We start from the raw sequence: 21,133 nt of genomic DNA on the forward strand, positions 1-21,133 counted from the left end.
CAGGAATCCATCACCTTTCGCATTTATTTCTTCAGCCTATCATTTACTTAATTTTTTGGCGTCAGCACAAAGGTGAAAAGTCCTAATAGCAAATTCTGAGACGTGCACAGCCAATCTGACCTCTTAAGCTAGTAATTTGTACTTTTTACTGTAGTCCCGTGGATGCTTAAAAGAAACATCAGGTTTTAAATATTGTCTAAAATAGCCTTTTTTCCTGCTTGCAAATGAATTAAAGTAAGACTTACAAAAGAAATAAGAACATATAAAAATATTAAAGAGAAATACTTTAAAATCTTCTACACTTCATTGAGGTCATATTTTTCATATTTTCTAGCTGCAATGGTTGCATATAAACAAGGAATAAGTACGTTTTGTTCTGTTAGTAGCCTCATCAGTGTAAGATACCAGGTCAGCAACCAAAATGGCTGTCCTGCTTCCGACCTGATTCTCACCAATCTCTTTTCAAAGCACTATTAAGCACCCAGTTAGAGTATCTTAGAACAGATGCCCCAGGAAGCTTAAGATTCTCACTCACCTTTCATTTGTATGTCTGCATCTAGAGATAACTACTTTAAACCTAAAGCAGGCGATGCTACTTTTTTTTTTTTTTTTTTTTAAGGGTCATAATACATGCTGAAAATAAGACACAGTGTTAACTACTTACCAGGGAACCCTGGATAAAGCTCACTGTTGAACACCATTTGTTGAACAGAGGTATTGCAAGTTAGTGCTTGTTACCAACTGGTCTAATGAAGTGTTAGACACCATTTGCAGTTTAAGTGCTAACTCCTAGCGTACCATTATTTCTAGTAAAGAAGATTTTGCAGCCAAGTATAGTTAACCCTTGACTGTATTTCCACTTTAGTGCATGATGCATTATTGCATTTCTCTGCACATGCTTTTATACAGCTGTCTGCTCAGAAGCAGGGGAAAACTGAGTTCCTTCCTTGCATTCTTAGTCTTATTCTTTTAAGTAAAAAAGAATGATAATCTCTTTCATTTATCTAGGATACAATTCCTGGCATATTGCCATAAATGTGGATAACAAGCCTTTCTATTAAACCAGTATTTTATAGGCATTTCTTTTAAATCACAAAATAACTGTTAAAAGCAGTAAAAAAACCAAAACCAAGCAAACAAAAAAAAAAAACAAAGACAAAAAAATCCCAACAAATCAAAAAAGCCACGAACCCCATTTGTCAGTAGCAGCCTAAGAACCCTGGTTTTGATAGAGAGAACATCAAAGAGTCAGAGATAGAAAATTATTTCAAACAAATGTTTTTCACATTTCTCCTTTGTTATATTAAACTAAGTTAATCTTTTTCACTTATTTTAATCTTAAAACCACAGTAGTTTGCTAAAATGCTAAGTAAACTCCTGGAAGTATAGGTGGTCCTGTAAAATTTATTTTACTGATTTACCAACACCGCAAGAGTACCTCACTGCTGTGGGCTTATCCATAAAAAGTAACAGAGAGGAAGATCTATGGATTAATTAATGAGCATGTGGGTAATATCACCTTGGCAGATCCTAACATTTCATGGTAGAGTACCCTGTGCATGAGAAAAAGATGGTATTGTTTTTCAAAGACAATTATTGTGAATCATAATTTCTATCTTCTTAAACAGCATTCTTCTGAGCCCACTAACAGTACAGTTCTCCAGCTATTACTTTCAATAGGCTCACTGAAAGCAAAAAAGGGACTGAGAACTGGACCAGGGAGTTAAAGTTCTTACCCCGCTTGAATTGTAATGACTTGTGCCTTGAGCAGGCCAGGAGTATCCACCAAGATGCGATAGTTAAATAGGTACAATCTTAGTGCATTCTCCTTGCATATGGGTGAGCGTGTGTGTGGACAAACAAGGTTTGATCATTATAAGAATTCAGGAAAAGACAACATTAACATCCAGCTCCAAATCCTAACCAATTCTGAAAAAACTGCCATTAACTTTTTTCCTTTGTTGAATAGCCCATGTGATATTTAGGCCTATTATTAAGCAACACACCATAAAAATCCTTCATCGCTTGCCAAAGATAGGAAAATCTCCACTGCATCCCTGCCAGGTATTGGTCCAACGAAACAAGACAAATCAGGACCACAGGTTCTGAGGAGCCTGGTGCATGTTCTCACAGATGGTGCCATACCTTTCCATGAAGCAGGAGGTACATTTAATCGAATTTAAGGCAAATCTAAAAATATTTTTGTCAACCACACAAATTACACATCCTAGAACCAGGAGACATTTAAAAAAACCTCATTTATTTCACAAAGCGAGGACCTCAGATCTCATACCTGTTCAGATCCACAAAATTAATGCCATAAATAACTCTTAGGTAATATGACATTACTGCTCTTTCCAAAGGGTTTTACAAGACCTGTAAGAGCAACTATATTTTAACACTGGAATATCAACTGTTGTTATTAATAGGTTTTAACTCATTAAAATTATTTTCCTCACTGGATACCTGCCATGCAGAAATTACATTTCTTTTGCTGTTTTTATTAAACTTTGGATAAACAAAAATGTATAATTTTTTTCGTTAATAAGATCTTAGCCACTTTTTACAAGGACTCTGAATCAAAACAAACATTTAACTTGTCTTCTTGAGCAATTTCATTTGCTTTTGTTCCCTGCAGTGCTGGAAACATGCTTTGTGCTTACTCTCAATCAAGTATCCCAACAGTTTATCAGGTAGTACAGCATAATACAAATATTATAGTTACAGATTAGCTGTTCCCTGCTGCCATTCACTTTATGGTTTAGATCCTTTGTCGTTTACAAATCAAAATGTTTATGCACTCAATTATAACACTTCCAAGTGAGAATAAAGGGTATTCCATTACTCCCAAGAGGACTATGGGAACATTTGTGTCTAAAGTACTGGTACACTAAATTCCCTCAGTTTCATATTTCTCCATGTCTCGCTGCAGCAGAACGTCTCACAGTGATCTCACATTTATAAAAGGGTTATGCATGCACACTAGATCAGAGCTCTGTAATTCACAGAGGGTCTTTGACCAAGTTAAAGAATTGCTAAAAGATTGCTAAGAGAGTCCCTGGAATTTTTGGCACCCACAACTACCAACACAGCAAACTGCCTCCTTTTGCCTAGCCAAAGAGCCTTGGTCAAATACCACACGGAAAATATCCTGCTACTAGCTCTGCCCAAAGATGCACGTTTCAGCTGGGTGAAGGATCAAGAAAAACAGCAAAACGCATTGCGGAGTAAAACCAGTACAAACAATATGAGTACTATGAGTACAGGGCTGAACTTTATCAAAGTACAGGCAAAGAACAGGTTATTACCATTATAAACACACATGCACGTGTGTTGGGAAAGGGAGTTAGATGTTTTGCCCACAGTAGCTAGAACATGAGCCATAATATCAGCCTATCGGTATTATTTTGCCCCAAAGACACAGCCTACCAGGCTGAGGAGAGCGTGCTCAGTAGATTACCCCTAACATACTGTTGTCAGCTCCTGCTGACATTCCCAACGCTGTCAACCTCAGGTGTCTAAAAAGTGCTGTGTCTGCTCCTGGACCGATGCCCATTCTTGGGTGATGGAACAAGGGCACATTCTGGATTTTCATCGCCTAAAAGAGAGTAATTAATCTTAATTCTCCTCTTCTCCCTGAAAAACAGAACTTCTATAGCTTGAGGAAAACAAAGAGCTATCAGTTGTTCTGTGGCAAATTAATCTTAAAGGGGGAATCTTCCAAAGAAAATCAATAGCTTATAACAAGATTCTGTATTGCGTTTGAGCCCTGAAACTCAAACTAGAATCAAAGGGTACTTTCAGCATTGCAAGTTTGCTCTTGTCGTGCTTTGGTTTTAATACAATGTCATTTGAAAAAGTGAGATTTTCACATGTAAGCAATTTTAGTTATGTGTGGCGTCACCTTCATGGAAGACTCTAGTAATATTTAATACAGACTGTAAGATTACAGGTATTTCAGGCAACTTTAAAGAAATTATTCTCAAAAGAAGGAATTTAATAGGGAATTGGATTTTTTTACCCTGCATGTCATATTCTATATCTAAGACATCTTTATTCATTTGTACCTTTCTAAATTAGTCTGTTCCATAAGAGAAACTTCGAAAATGATGTCTCCTTACATGGTCAATCTTTTTTTAAAAAAAGAAAACCTAATGAATTTAACCATGGTGCCATGGAAACAGCTTTACAATTAATTTGGGTGCAGGGAGGAAGAATACAACTCCAACAGAGAAAGTGACAGGTTTCAGAAGAAAAAAAGTCTGTCCTCATTCAGCACTGGGATCTTTGAGAAACAATAATGCATAGCAAGGCAAGGGGATCTTTTCGAACTATAGTGAAGCAAGATTTCTCAAGCACACTCTCCAAAACTGTTCATTACCAAACTGAGATGTGATAAGGAGAGGCAGAACAGGGCAGAGGCATACAAACCTGCAGGAATGGGAAACTTGAAATGAAAATGGCTTGAAAGCACTGGTAAAGAATGCCAAAGTTCTCAGACAAGTACTTTTATTGTCAAGCCAGTGCAATACAGGGTGGAGAGATCATTTATAGACCAGCAAAGGAAATAACTATTCTAATCAGTTCAAGTCTGTTAACTCATTCCCACAAATACTTACTGACTGCCTGCAGTCTGGGTGTGAGCTTTGCACAGAATTGTGTCTCTTTCTGAGATCGAGAGAGGTCTCCAACAGAGCCGGGATACTATAATGTGCTGAGGCCCATATCACTCATTGCAATATAATGTTTTATGCAAGACTAGAACTGCACTGGACAGTAGGCTCCTTGCAGTGAGTCTGGGACAAATATCCCATATGTGGTCATATATATTTCAGGAGTTTTATTTCCATAAGTCCCATCAGTAAAAATGAGAGTTTGACATTGACTCAGGGCTTCCATGGGTGGAAGGAGAATTTGGTCCTTACTTTTAACCATTCCTGCGCTAGACATTTTGGGTTGTTAGATAAACTAAGTTAATCTAATTCATTGTTATTGTGGGACTTTGTACCGAAGGAATTCTAGTCTAAAGCAGATTTCATCACTTATTTCCTTGATAATTCACAAATTAGTTTAGCTGCCACAGTGAATAGTTGTACATGAAAAGAAAAATATGTTACTAAGCCTAAAAATTTCAGTGAGTGCACAGTCCGCAGAACCATGATGTTATCAAAGTTCAGTAGTACCACAAAGTGATGACTAATGAGCCTATAACCTCTATGTGCTGTAGAGTAAATGCTCTCATTAATTCTTTACAAGGCCTTTAGAAAACATACTGCATTCATCCTGCTTCCTAGCTGTCAGAATTTAGTAGATGACTTCATTGGCTACTTTGACATTTTTACTTTTTCGTTCCAGTTTGGTTCGTTTGCTTGCCTTAAAAAATGCCTACTGTGTGAATTGTAAAAAGGTCAACCAATAGTTCCCAATCCAGACAGGACAAAAGTAACTGCAATTGACACATTATAACAGTAATTTTGACCCTTACCTTATTTTTTTGGCCTGTGAACCATTAGCTGTAAATAGTAAAGCTATGTGCCAAAGATCTTCTAATCTTACTAATACAAATATTCTCTTTCCTTTCAGAATTTCCACTACCCCTTTTTACATCAATGTCCAAGCACTAAAACAGCATCACTGACGGATTTGGGGGGTGGTGGGAGGACGCTGTGTGGTGGATTTTTGTATTAGGAAAGCTCATAAGATCTAATTCTCAGTAATTTACTTGTAAGAAGAACACATTTTGCAGTCAGGGCAGAGTATAGGAAATAGAACTCTGAACACTCCCAGAGTTTGGACGCATCGTTTATTTCTCAGCTTATCATAGACCGAGATAATAATGGTGTAGGTTACACATAAATTGGGATGCTGTTATAATTAAGATCACTACTAGAACACATGTTGGTGGATGTACATATTTGGATGGCAAAGCAAGGCTTTGTCTTTGTAACTTGATTGTACACTGCAGATCGTATAGGGAGGTCATTCTTGCAGAGAAATCCTTGCAATTGTATTTCACTACTGAAGCACCAGACATTGCATTAACCCAAAAGACAAAGTCACCAATGCAGGCACTAAACCCCATTTCAGTATTTTCTGGGGTGGGGTGTTTTTTTCCTGATTATAAACATGGAAAGCTCACTATGATGAAATTTCTTTACTGGCAGTATTAGTCTTTGGCCATTTGTACAGTTAAAAAGACTACCAGACATAGATCAAGTTAATACTGCTCTTGTTCACAGTATGTAAGTCCAGAAATTTCTGTGGACAGCCCTTAGATGTGAGCCAGCACATGGAAGACACACCTGGTTTTTAAATACAAACATCAGGCTGCTGCAGTTCTAAAAATGCCAGAGCAATGACCTTACTTTTCTAATTGACATCTGAAAACTAAGAAAGGTGTCTTTACTCTAAATAAAGCTAACTAGCCTTTCAAATTCTTAGAAGTACTTAACTGCCTCATGAGTTCATTAAAGTTGTTAATCTTTTAAAAAAAAGTGAGGCTACAAATTGCAATATAAATGGTAACAGTGTCCAGTGATCCCAGACAAACCAAATACCATTGTTCTGGGCAAGACATATACATATGCAGGGAGAGAGATGAACTGTACCTTTGTAATTTAAAAGTTCCAGCAAATCGTAAAACTAAAAAGCAGAAGGAAAGCTGTAGGAGCTAAAGAGAACCCGGTTAACAATAATACACTAAATGCCTAACTGTAGGAGCTTTTGTAACCAAGTTTGTAAAATCTGGGGCCAATGATTATTAGTATTTTGAATTCTGCGAGTGCTGGTTTAAACAGCTCCAAACCCGTATCCCATATGTTTCTTCAAATATTTCAACCCCTGACTCCTCTGTGTTTGGCTTGAGGCTGAAAAGTACAGATTACTTGATGCCCATGGCAAGTGCTGTTGCAACAGGGAAATGATGTCAACCCCTGCAGTGCAATTCATAACTTGATGTGGGTAAATTCACTTACTGGCAATTTAGAAGAAAACATGCTGGTGCTGTGCCAGTTGGAGCCAGATGGTGACTGAAATTATTAAAATCACGCGTGCTGCAAATCTCTGAAAAATTGCACTGTTACTAAATATCCTAAGCATAGATGGGATCCTAATACAAACCAATTGGTGTATAGAGAGCATTTGCAAACAGCGTATGGTATGATTTGCTACTGTTTAATTGTAATCTTTCCCTTCCCTGTTTTCTAGGTTCAACTAATCCACTATAACCATGAGCTGTACACAAATGTCACAGAAGCTGCAAAGAGTCCTAATGGGTTGGTGGTAGTTTCCATATTTATGAAAGTAAGTATTCAATATTATCAATACCTAATATATAGACAATGGACGACTTTTCCCATAAGCTGTAAATCTAATTAGACTCCTCATTATACTATAGCAATGCCTAGAGGCTCTGATCTGGAATCCAGAGACAGCATCATCCTAGGAACTGGATACACAGTCTCTTCTCCAAAGCATTTACAATGTAATGTAAGGAAAATGAAAAGGGATAAGGGAGGGGAAAAAAAAAATCCTTATATCATAAACATCACTCATAACACTTCAATGGCTATGACAAAAGTTACTAATTTTGCAGATTTGGTATTTCTTCATGAAATGTTATTCATTCAGTTAAAAGTAAATCTCTCCTAGTAGGTTGAGGTCCTGGGAAAGAGGGCGTGTTTGCTCTTTGGAGACATGCTGATATTTCAAAGTCAGCAAAATAGGTTTTTCCCACGATGTTATTTAAAACATCCTAAACTATCAAAACTGAAAGAACATTAAAAGTATAACTCAATATCTTCCATTTCACAGAGCTAGAAAGACACGTGAATATTTTGTCGTATTTTAGTCTCCATCCTGTTGCGTTCAAGATGCATAGTTAGGTCTATAAATTACAGTGATCTAGCACTGAACTCGAGACTTAATAGTTTACTCAAACCTCCCTAATTACATTGGAGAAACTTCTTCTCTCATTTTATATGAAGAATGCATTTCCCCCAAAATGTTGTTGATATTCTGCCATTATGTATCTCTGTTTCATCAGTCTAAAAAAGCATGTATTCCTGAATAAATGCTTCATGCTGAAATAAATAGCTTTCATCATCAGACCTTACGTATTGGATATCTATTAATTCCCTTTAGTACTCTCTAATCCCATTTCATAAGGTAAAGTTCCTGACAAAGCATTAACCTCAGAATTAAAATATGCATTTCACAGAGCACATTGAATAATTAGATACAAAAATTGCCCTTTTATACAGGTCTAATATTTAAAAAAAAAAAATTAGGTTACCTTTTTTATAAAAAATGTGTTGTATTATGACCCAACAACCTGACTCGAATTCGCGCAAAAGGATAAAATTGAAGCAAGCCTTCAAAATGCCCAGCATGCCAATTTTGTCTAAATAATGCAGCACTCATGTACTTGCTGAGTTGCACGCCTCTTGTAATGAGCAACAAAATTGAGTATCTGCCTCACCATATCTTTCTCTAGGCCTCTCTCACTGGCACGAGAAGATGTCTTCTATTTTAGATGTCCAAAGTAGTTAGAAAAACTTCTAAGTGGAGAAGTAACTATCTGAATTTCCACAAAATGGAACCTGAACTGAATTTTCCTGAAGGCTACCTGTCAAACAGAGCTGGATTACAGTTTGTCCAATAGCCCATTTATTTTCCTAAATTTTAATTACATTTTTTTGTGAAGTTTTCCATTTTCAAAATAAATTTATTTCATTCTGGATAAATGCTAGATGTATAACAGCAGCATCCAGTGTCTGATAAAAAAACCACATCACAGAATAATTGAAAGATAAGTAGGGTATTAGAGGGCTAGCTACAGAGTTACTAAAACATCTCCATAAGACAATGTGATACTGATTTTGTTGCTAACCAATAATAATTTTGCCATTTGCAGTGCAATAAAACGTCCCATTAAATTATCATTGATAATCAACAATTATATTGTTGATACAGCACATACACCCCATACACCACACCACCACCCCCACCAAAAAAAAAAACCCAACACAACAACAATGCCTCTAAGCCTTCTATCATTTTTCCTCTAAATCCTCTTCAGGTATGCTTATGTTAATGTAGACTGAAGATTTTATGTGTATGTATACATATTTGTGAGTATACGTGGGTGAAATCTAGGCATTTCATACCTGTATGTAAAACAAAAAGGAAGACAGATTTTATTTGCAATCTAAATAGTCTGCTGCAAGGAAAGTATATTTCTCAATAAACAGAAAAATAATAGAATACTATATGAAAATCCCGCCTAATTATATTAACCACCTGCAAATCCCATCCAAGCTGTTGGAGAAGAAACCTGTACTCACACTTGTATTCAGGCATTAATTTCTTTTCATCCTATTCTCCCATCCCTGGTTTTTTGAATTTATTTTTAGATACCAACTGTCTAACAAGTTTTGTTAGAAAAATATCTAAGTAATTATTTCCTCTTCCCACAACAGTGGGAAAAAAGGCAGAAACAATCTGGAGGAGTGGCAGGAGAGAGAGAATGAGTGTGTGTGTGTGTGTGTGTACACACAGAACAGCTTCCAGAAAGGAAATGTTTGTGAGAAGATTTTGACGTTGTACATTTTCTCTTCTGTAGGTATCTGAATCATCAAATCCATTTCTAAATCGTATGCTTAACAGAGACACCATAACGAGAATAACGTATAAAAGTAAGTTTCTTTTAATTTCCTATGGCTAACAGCTGTATGCTTTTACTATCAAATAACGTATTTAGCCATCCGCTGAAACAAGAGGCAGTTCATTATGGGCAAAAATTACAAAGTTTGCATTGCCAGCAACTCTGCATGATAAATTTAGGAACCTGAAAAATCTAGTAAGGTCATCAGTTCATCAAATGAATTTTGAACTTCAAAGTCTATTTTATGTTTGAACAAGCAATAAATTAAATTATACTTAACAAATACATATACTGTATTCACACAGAATACTCAGGAGAAACTGCCTACTGTTTGCAATAAAAGTAACAGGTGGAGCAGCCTGGATTATATCAAATCAAGTTATGTCAAGATGGTGCATCATTAACTGTGGATTTAGTATTCATTAATGCTTTCTTTTTGTACAGAAAAGTTATGACATTTCTATTCAACTATTGCTGCATTTAATGGATATATAAAGAGGTCATTAACATAGCATGTATATTTGTTGTATTCACATTTGGAAAGCCTTTAACTGATAATACTCAATAATTCCATGTTAATATATTGAACTTGTGAAAAACTGGAGCTTAAATGTCAGTGAAAATTAGGCTAGTTCAGAGAAAGTTATGAAAAATACATATCTCTCAATGGAACAAATTAAACCTCTTCTTCTGAAAACCTTATTCCCTTCATCAAATTTTCACTTGAATTCCAAGCAGTCAGGCAAACTGAAAAAATAAGGAAAGTATTGTAAAACTCAGCCTTTGTTTGTTATTCTGTAAACAATGACTTCACATTTTTCATAAACTTCATTAATTTTGCTTTTGTTTATGAAAGCTGGGAAAGAGTTGTTCGTGATAACTGGAATGAGACTGGTTGTCAGGACTCCAGGATTTGGTTCACAATTCTACTAGGGTTTGCCTCAGTTTACCTCTCCATAAATTAAATATGTTGTACTATATACTGTACAACAACATAGTGTTACTTGGAAAACTTTGCCTCTGAAACTCCAGAGATCTCAAATGTCCATTTAACTCAACAAAAGTCACTGAACTTCAGGTTTATGATGGAAAGGCTTGGATAGATTTCTATACACGTCCCTGAAGTACACAGTCTGATTTCTTTCAATGGACTCCATCTTTTCCCCGTCCCTGCAAAGCCAGGATTGTAAAAAGAAAAAGTGTAGATTTGAGACCAATGTAAAGTGAAAGAACAGACTTTTACCCACTAATTCCTGAACAAGAGAGCACTAGAAAGATTTTGAGTCTTGCCATACAATACAGAATTTGAACAACAAAGCCAAACCAACCCCATTCTGACGTAGATAGTTCCTTGCCCTCTTCTGTAACACACACTTTTCTTCCCACTGATGGTTCTCTAATTTTACCTTACAGTTAACAAATCTTGTTACATCTTCGGCCCAAATAAGAGGCCTCTGTTATGATAAAACTCTATTCTCCATGATACCTATAGAAAGGAAGGCGACAGAGGGTTCCCCCTCCGAACATTTTTTCCAGATTGTTCTGTCAGTATGGAGTATCTTCTATCTAGCCCAGTTTCTAAACTGCCTGTCTTGATTTCTTGCAAAAACACAGCAATACTGTTCTGCAAGAGCTTCCTGCCTGCCAGTGCTGCTGCAGCATCCTGGAGACAGGAAATTATCGTTAAGGCTGTATGTGTTTTTTCAGGCTCTTTCACTCCCAAATTACATATTCCTGGCTTCTGTCTAGGGACCGGCCAGAAGATCTCTGACTACACCACTGAGGAAGCTGCTTTTCCCCACGTACACCCATAGAGACCTGTCAGGTCTCACACACTGAATAAGAGAAGACTCCTGCCTCATTTTTCCCATCACAGCAGCTGTATCTCATGCATTTACATGAGCATCACAGCCTTTTTTGTATCCTTGGCCCCACATGCTACGATGGCTGACCAGCAGAGCAAAGACTGGACAACTTGTGGTGGCTCAGAGCAGAGGAGAGGCCATGATTAGGGATATACAGCTCCACAGGGCGGGAAGGCACCGGCAGCATCTTCCCCTTATTGCATGAGTGAGCATGCAACTGCCACCCACACCAGCAGGCAAGCATACCTTCCCAATACAAAATATTTCATTTGTACGCTGCACTTAAAAGCGGGCACTCCTCCTCTCTGGAGTTGACAGCATCCTACAACCTTTCATTGCTTGTTTTGCCTCTTTAGAAGGAAAGTGCAATTCCAATCACACCTAATTTGGGTTTACTAAATGAAATTTCGCATGAAGATGAACACATAGCATAGGCTGCAAAATCAATGATTAATGGAACTGTTTTAATTTTTAACCACTGTTATCACTAACAAGTTTATCTGTTAAAATTAAATCCTTGGTAGATACAACGCACATAATATTCTGCAGGGCATTTGGTTACTTACTGTAGTAACAAGTATTGACTGGGAATTTTTTAGTGTAAATTGGGAACAAGAAAGTGTTATTGAAAGTAATTTTGCAGTTGTCTTATGTGATGGATTATAGCATCATTGCTGAAAACTAATTTTACCACTTACATCGCGAGGATTTCTATTCTGCCTTTAGCAGCTGGACTTTTTTAGCTTGTGCTTTAGGGGTCCACTCCTGAAGTCAATACTCAGCAGGCTGCTGACAAAATGGCCAGTCCCAGCGTGCTCAATAGGAGCGTGGAGTGAATGATAAGTGGAGCATAGGTTCAGTCAGCACAGTTAGTAACATAACTAAAGTACTTTTTTTAAAGAACAGCAACAAAATTAAGAGCTATCTATGCTGCTGCATGAAATGTCTATGGGCAAAATGCATTAAAAGGGGAATTTCTACTCTTAGATATTAATGGCTACAGTGAAGTAAAGCAGACCCCAAGGAATTTTTAAGCAGATTTTAAATGCTTATTTTATTCTGTTATCACAGCCCAAAGAATCTACTGTGAACTAGTTGAAACAAGTGTTCTTTCACACAGGCTTTAGTCAGAAGCTATGTGAATATCTCTAAAGCAAAACTGCTTTAATATTCCTCTTTAAGTATGACATTGGAGGGGATAAGTTAGCTTTCTTTCGGAACAGTTATGCTACATTAGCTTTCACCCAGTGTTTGCTTAACAGTGGAAAGAAGTAACATTTTAGATTCCCAAAATTCCATATGAAAATTTGGGCTTGTCATTCTCCACCAAAATACCACCACATGTTCAGCTACACAGAAGAGCTGTAAAATTCTGAATTTCCTCAAATTCAATCTTTAGCTATTTTATAGATAATGTACAAGTGAATAAAGTATTCCAATTTTAAGAGATTATCCTGAAAAAGCTTAAGATTCAGATTTCTGGAAATAAGAGACTATTAATTTTGCAAGGTTCATGTTTCAGTGCATTCTCTGAAGCACTGAGCTCTTGCAGCTCCTGTCACAAGCAGTAAAAGCTCAGCAGTCTCAAACCAAGCCCCAGGGGACTAACCTCAGCTATTCAAAATGAGTCTCTGTCAGCCTGGGTCTAAGTCACTTGTGGAGGCTGGTAAATGGAAACTGTTTCAGGATTAAAAAGCTGAGGATCTCTACATTCCTTACCCTGTAAATCTAATCTAATTAGGGCTGTACTTTTCCTTTTTGGATTATCATGATATGAATTTGATATGATATGAAATGATATGATATTTGATATGATATGAAATATGAATTTATCATGATAAAAATCAAATGGACCTTCCTTCATTCAGTAAATAACATATTCCCTATAAATACTATTGCTTTAAAGAGAACATACATAGAATTTGCTGTGAAAGCAGACCCCACACATCTATTACAAATCTAGGGATAAAAGAAGAGGATTTCTGTCATTCGCCAAGACAATTGTCAGAGTCAAGGCCTTTATGTAAATGAATATTAAATGTAATGAAAACTAATTTGTATAGAGAAGCGTTCATGAGTTCAGAAATCACCCTAAGGCACAAGCGGATCAAGATAAACAGAATGTGGGCTGTAGGTAGGAATGATGCTGAGAATCTAGTAGAGGCTGAATAGGTTTATTACAGGAAGTTTCTTACTGCCAAGAGATCACACATGGTGATTTCTACCATTTTGAACTACATACTTGCAATAAATACAAGACATTAAAGTGTTGCAGTCTAGTATTACTGCAAACCCGCTGGTTCTGTTTCAGTTCCAGAATGGGAAACCTTTATCAAGATGTGGGGAAAGGGAAACAGCAAAGCTGTTCATGGGAAAAATGTTGTGATAACCAAATGCTTATTCTGTAGTCTTTTCTCAGGCCATTCTGATGGAGTCATCTGATTTCCTATGGGAATATTACCCATATACAGGCATGAATAAATACTGCTTTTACTTGGCCAAATTCTTTTATTTCGTTATTTAATTCAGCCCTATCTTCCCCTTTTCCTGAAGTGATATTTTCCTCCAGTTTCCCATTAATCACACCTGATGGATTTTGACACAGCATAATTTGCTGTCTCTCCTTAAACATATTCCAAGTGAAGACAGAGGCAATGAACCAGGTTTGCAGCCACTTCACTGCTGGGTGCTGGCGGGGGAGATGGCCACACGTTTTGTAGGTCCTCAGGATGCACACAAGGTCACCTAAGCAGTTGATCTGAAGCCCAGTAAGGCTAAGGAGAGCATCTCTCCTGATCTTGAGAGCACTGGCATACATCGGGCTTGCCTGAATGAGTAGGAAGACTGTGCCCCACACCACTCCCACGCTGTTATATGCCATATTCCACCCCCAGAGCGTTATTATGTTCTGGGAATGACTCAACACTCTAAATCCACAGACAAAAGTTAGAAGCCCGTATCAAAATAATGGATTACATTCTCTATTAAAGCAATGAGAGGCAACTCCAAAAGCCCCATGATTACCTGCACTAATACCAGCAGTAAATCTGCTTCTGTATCTTCCATTTGATAAGTAGTCCTATTGTTAATAATCTGTGCACCATTCTGAATACAAATTAGTCAACTAGAATGCGGCACACACAAAACATATATATCATCAATATCCCTCATCTGTATTAATCTTTAGTTAGCTTTCCATCTCCCAGTAAACATTTCAGCACAAATTCTACCTTGTTTAAATCATTTTAGCCCAAGCAAAGTCAATATGGATGTGACAAAGCAGATTTGGTCCTTAGAGTTTGAAACTATCTATTCTGACTGACTCCGTGCCATTTGGAGCTAACACACCACTCTCCTTGGTTCATAAATAATGAACAGGATGTTCATGTGGGAAAGGGAAAAATGTGTGATGACTCATTGAAAACAGGCACTGGCTTGAAAAAAATGCATTCATTCTCTTCTCATGTAATTCTAACAAAATTACCACTGCACTGCAAATAATGTTCTTAATGAATAGCACACAGGTGTATTCAGTCATTTCTAGCTGCTGAGATTTAACAGCATTTTGACTCTAATACTATAGCAATGGTTTCACACTTCTGTCTGGAAAATTTTGGGTTTAGAAAGAGTCTGTATCCCAGGCCATGGGCCAGTGAAGGCTGAGCATGTTAAAAAAGGTGACAGTCAGCCACTTACAAGACACTAACAGTACTTTCCCCTCTACTTGAGGATCCAGCTATATGGCATGGCAGTTACCCTGGCTTGAAGTGCAAGAGCATGGCAGAAGGCTGTATTTCTGTCAAACTTGAAAGGACATGCCAAGATTATATTTCATAAAATAATAAACACATTTAAAAATATGAAATAACTGTAAGGCACCGGTCAATGTGGTATAAATGTTGCACTCTCACCATGACACTTTAACTGATGCTGTAGCCACTAATACTGCTACCCCAGAAGCCTGTAGCATGTTGACTGCACTATGTCAAAATAAAAAAAGGTCACATTTGCTTTGCCTGTGTTCTTTGATTTTCTGTTGCCCAAGAGAGTAGTCTGCAGTCCTTTTTTTTTTTCCATTATATAGTATGAGACAAGCATTTTGCTCATCTAAGCTTTGTCCTTTAGCTATATGTTAAATTCAAGTTAAATTACTCTTTATAGTTCTTATACACTTCCTTGATTGTTCATATTTCTTTCCTTGGTTCCATTTACAATTTTTTCCCGATGGCCAAGGAACCGTTTATCAGCTTTAAAAAAAAAAAAAAAACAAACAAACCACAAAACCAAAACCTTACAGTGAATGGTACATGAAAAACATCAGAGAATCCAACAGAAATGCCTAAATTATTGACATTGACTTAAAAGATGCATTTTCAACATTTTTCTTTAGTCTGAACAGTATATTCTATTTTATTTGTACTATCTTCCTTGCCTTCAATTAAAATCCATGCCAGTTCGTCCTGTGTATTGAAAGGGGAAACACGCCTAAATATGCAGCTTTCCTTGCCTGCATTTTAGCACTCACTCTGCAAATGAACCATATTGAACACACTACATGCAAGTGAAAGCATGCAAAGAGATTTCACAATATTATGGCTTGTAACCAGCCCAGCTTTCTCTGAGATACACGATAGCAGTAGTGTATAAGCAGTAAAGTGTGCATATCCCTGAGTATTTCCTATTAAGGAACTCCTACAGCCTGAGACTTGGCAGGAAAATCTGAGCTCCAGTTTTGACAGCACTGCCAAAAGTACTGTAGGGCCAGCATTACACAAGGGAAATAATGCTCACAGTATAGAAAAGTCTGAGGAACTTTGATGAATTTTGAAAGATATAACCATATCTCATTATATTTTGGTACATGTCCACAGAATTCTGTTGCAGAGGGACACCTCTAATTCCCAGGGAGACTTATGATTAAAGCAGGGACCCTAGTAAGCTGCTTTCTGGCGTACTTTTTCACCCCAATTTTAGCATTCTGAGTGAGCTTGCACTGCATCCACCCCCACTGTGCACATGGAAGGCCAGCAGGCTTCATTGAACAGCTTCATTATCATGCATTAACCTTAACTTCCTCCTGTGGTAGAAGGGCAATTAAGTTTTAACACTCCTGGCCTTCCCAAGGCTTTGTTGAGTAAAAATTGTTAATCACTCCAAAATATGGTAAGTCAACATTATCCAAAGACGGCTACGTCTAATCAATACCTGCAACTTCAAGAAGCTTTTAAGTTCAGTTCTTAAACGTGATTCAGAGTTTCACTGTGGATGCTTGTGCTAGACTCACAGAAGGTGTGCATGGGCATCTAAGAGTAGAACTCAACCCAAGCAGGATTAGTGAATTCATGTTACTTGTTCTTGTCCAAACTGCTGGAGCATTCAGAAATGTACGTTCATTACAATTCATATTTTGGTAAAACTGATGATGATGTTCTGGAATAAGGATTGTACATTAAAAGGGTGGGGTATTTTTTTGTGAAGCTATTGTTTTATCTCAATTGTTTTCCTTCTTTATTCTCCAGATGATGCATACTTACTACAGGGGCTTAATATTGAGGAACTTTATCCAGAGACATCTAGTTTCATTACATATGATGGGTCAATGACAATTCCACCCTGCTATGAAACAGCAAGCTGGATAATAATGAACAAACCTGTCTACATAACAAGGATGCAGGTAAAATTAATTAAAAAATTACTCGATCTAGTATAGGTACAAAAGAATATTTTAAACATATGTATTTGTAGCTTTACATACAAAATCAGATTCAACCTTTTGCTGTAGGGATCTCTGCCTGCAATTTATACAGTTTACAAAAGCATTGAAGAGTTTTTTGCCAAAATAAAAATATTAACTATTTAGAGCTCCTTAAGTATCTATACACATATATGTACTTTGAGGTGGGCCCTACTTTCAGTGAGGGTTTGAACCAAAAGGTTTCCAGCGGTCTCTTCCAAACTAAATTATTCTATGATTCTGTGAATAGATATATGGGGATTCTAAGACAAATACAGCAGTGTTGTACAAAAATAACTGAGGTTATTAAGTATAACAGAGGTCATTCTTAGGTCAGAAAGAAACAGACAAATTGTGAGTGACAGTTATGGCCATTTAAATACACATCGATAGCACATTAATGTGACAAAGATCCCATATAGGGGGCCTTCTTATCAGCTAGTGCTTTCTGGTATAGAATAAGATGACAGGACAGACATTACAAATATCTTCAGGAAAATCAGACTGAAAAATTAAAGCCCCTATTAGAAAGAAGCAGGATAAATTATGCAAAAGAAAACACAATTAATTTCATAGTCAAAATTATGCTGTTGAGGAAGCAGACCAGTGGAAAAGCCATAAACGCTACATTTCTGTGCTTGACTCACAATCCAAGGCCTAACATCAGAAAACAACAAATTTAACACCAATTGCAGTCTTCTCCAGAGCTTCCATCAGTTCGTTGCCTATGGAGCCATGAGCTGAACTAAAACCTATTCTCTTGTGTACTAGAATCCCAAAGGAATATTTGAACCACTATCTGCCTGTCCCAAGCATGCAGCAGAGCAATCTGGCTTCAGAAATGAAGTGAGGAATGATAAAACAACCCTAAATATTATTTTGGGATTTAAAAATCATATTAACATTGTAAATAAGATGACTTTAAAAAGCCTGAGGAGATGTTTTATCTTTGTGATATTCCTTCTGTCCAATTTTGTCTAGATGCAGAGAAAGCACTTTGTTTCTTTTCTAAATGGGTAATGTGAGAGAATGACACAGCTGAGCACAGGCAGACATACTGTACATTCTGAACTTTTCAAGCAGGAGACCTGAGCATTTTCATACAAGCAACATTTTTAGTTACAACATTAACGTACAAACAAGGTTTAGAATATTCCTGGAGTCTACGCTAGTACCTATGGGTTATAATCTCATGATACTTGCTCCTTGTCACGCTTTACTGGTTAGTTACATCCTCCGCTATTAGTACTGCAAATTGATTTCATGGAATACTTACTAATTACATTGTGTACTCAGACTGAAAAAGTAATGCACAAGTTTTCCCTGGAAGCTGTTAAAGATTTTCAGTATGTAAAACCCAGCTACTAGATTTCCCCATTTAAGTATTAAATGCCACAACCAAACCTCTTAAATTGTACCCTGGCATGGAAAATATTTTCTTTTTATATTTTTTTCAACCAAAATATTTTGAGGGTTTCTGATATACAAAATGTAGCTTTTTTTTTTCCCCTCTCTCTGCAGTTTCCTATACAAAGTTTGAAAGGTTTTGGTTGACTTTAACCAATTAACATGCTTGTAGCACAGTTGCATAAGAACATCATAAGAACCATTGTGTCTGCTTGTATTTTGCATCCAACCACTGCTGGGCGCACTGAAAATCCTGGATGATTCAGTAATTCCCTCTCTGCTGATCCGTAAAACCATCTCAAAAGAAGGCCAGAGTCTACCAGAAGAACACTACAGACACAGTACAGACAGTATCAAGACAGACCTGTCAATGGAGAGAGGGTTTCACTTTTTAACATCATTAATTTCTTGACTTCAGCAGCATGAGTCTGTCAGTTATCCTTTCCATCCTGACTGGCCATACCTGGTTCTTGCATACCGTCATCCAAAACGGTGTCTTCTCAACTGGAAGCTACACTAATAGCTACAAAACCTAGGAAATTAGCTCTTGTCATTCATCAGGTTCATTTTCTCTGCACCAGCTGCTGCCATCCAGTACTCTGGATTCCATTTGTTTCCTGATCAGCTAAGGACACCTCATACCATTTTCGTTTACTCCACACAAAACTAGTTACTTTCGTTTAAAATGGGGCTCAGAAACAGAGGACCACAGAAGGAACAGTTTTACCTCAAGTTAACTCTTTTAACCCACCTCTGACTACAAATCACTGAAATTCTGTTTAACGTTCACGTTTATTAAGTAGTCTATTTAATAGTGTTGTATGTTGTTTACTTACAGGAAAGACCAGTACTAAAAATCCTTGTTTTGTATTTTGTATAGATGCATTCTTTACGACTGCTAAGCCAGAATCAGCCATCACAGATATTTCTGAGCATGAGCGACAATTTCAGACCAGTCCAGCCTCTCAACAATCGATGTATCCGAACTAATATCAACTTTAGTTTACAGGGAAAAGATTGTCCAAACAATAGAGCACAGAAACTACAGTATAGAGGTACGTTCTACCTCCAGAATAATCCTTTCTATGCTTACACTGAGCTCTTTTCTTTGAGAAACCCAAGTGCATAATAAAGCATACAAATAAAAACAGATGAAACTCCAGATGTGGGGGACTAATGGTATGAGTCAAACATTACATATTTGAAATGGATGAGGAAACTTGCCCAGAAACATGCAGGAAAAGCATGACTAAAAACGGTCTGGGACATCTAATATTTTTTTAAAAGCAGATAGGACAGGCCTTCAGTTTTCTAGCCTCATTTTAAAGTCTTCTCACCTTACAAAGTGCATTTTGCTCTGTTCTACCCACCTTGGAAAGAAAAAGGGGGATGAGCTAGTCTTGATGACAGCTGATCTCAAACAAAAGAATAAATTTCACTTTGGAGGTGCACCACCATAACAAACACCCAAATTGGAAAGTTTTGTATTACACAATGGATATTAAACAAATGAACCAAGCTGGTCTCCTGCTGGTAGAGTCCTACACTGCCACAGCTGGGGGCTCACAACTGAGCTGTAATGTCTCTGACGCATCTTTTAGCCTATGCACACACAGTTATATTACCTGCAATAATGGTGTAAAAGTACCTTCTTACCAATAATATTATGATTATGAAGGAGTACTACTGAAGGGTGGAAAAGAAAGCACATTTTCAGCAGCAAGGCTGATGACCGAGTTGCAATACTTCAAAGAAACAGTCATTCAGACTTAATTCTTTCCCAGAAAGAGGAGGAAACTGAACCTCCTGACTTTTTCAAGACATTTTGTTTAAGTGCCTAATACAGTGTTAAATCCAGCCAGTTTCATATTTGGAGTTTATTAAAGCATAATTGTTTTTGTTTTGTTTCTCTTTCCTTTCAGTAAATGAATGGCTCCTCAAGTAAGAAAGACAGAGCAGGCAGAACCCATAACCTCAGTGGAATACTACTACTGTGAATTGACATAATTTAGAATGCACCCAACCTCACTCTCTTTGGGTTCGCGACAGCATGTGCAAACGTGCTGTAGGAAAAGAGCTGCCATGTTGGAAACTCAACTAAAAATTCATTCATATGATTGGTGGTAATTTAAAAAAAGTAAAAAGACAGCATTACAGTAAATGTGATTACAATTTTGATACAGTTTTCCTGAACTAATTTAGCTTCACAAAGAAAGACTTTTCAGCCTTTGTACATATGAAATTCTTCCTCTTTTCCCCCCTCCCTCAAATTAAAAACAAACAAACAAACAACAACAAAAAAAAAAAAAAAGAAAGAAAAAAGGTGGCTCGGTACAGCATCAAAGTGGAGTTGTGTTCTGTGTGCCAAGTAATCCTTGGAAAGCTCTCATTATTTCACTATCATTAATGGATACTGACAAGACAGAACAAGACGACTGTAGAGGAGACTTATTTCTAGGTTAT

The 21,133-nt window shown here is 37.1% G+C and overlaps 1 protein-coding gene across 1 annotated transcript in view; it reads left to right on the top strand.

The window, feature by feature from the left end:
- CA10 (carbonic anhydrase 10) overlaps window positions 1-20,787 on the top strand; it is a 209,802-nt gene extending 189,015 nt beyond the window's left edge. The window contains exons 6-10 of the mRNA XM_072881275.1: window positions 7,207-7,302; window positions 9,623-9,695; window positions 17,049-17,203; window positions 19,551-19,725; window positions 20,593-20,787. Of these exons, the coding sequence (XP_072737376.1) occupies window positions 7,207-7,302; window positions 9,623-9,695; window positions 17,049-17,203; window positions 19,551-19,725; window positions 20,593-20,615 (522 nt within the window). The 3' untranslated portion in view covers window positions 20,616-20,787. The remainder of the gene's footprint in view (window positions 1-7,206; window positions 7,303-9,622; window positions 9,696-17,048; window positions 17,204-19,550; window positions 19,726-20,592) is intronic.
- Window positions 20,788-21,133: the final 346 nt, after the last annotated feature.

Source organism: Ciconia boyciana, chromosome 16 (genome assembly GCF_034638445.1).
Source record: "Ciconia boyciana chromosome 16, ASM3463844v1, whole genome shotgun sequence".
Classification (NCBI taxonomy): domain Eukaryota; kingdom Metazoa; phylum Chordata; class Aves; order Ciconiiformes; family Ciconiidae; genus Ciconia; species Ciconia boyciana.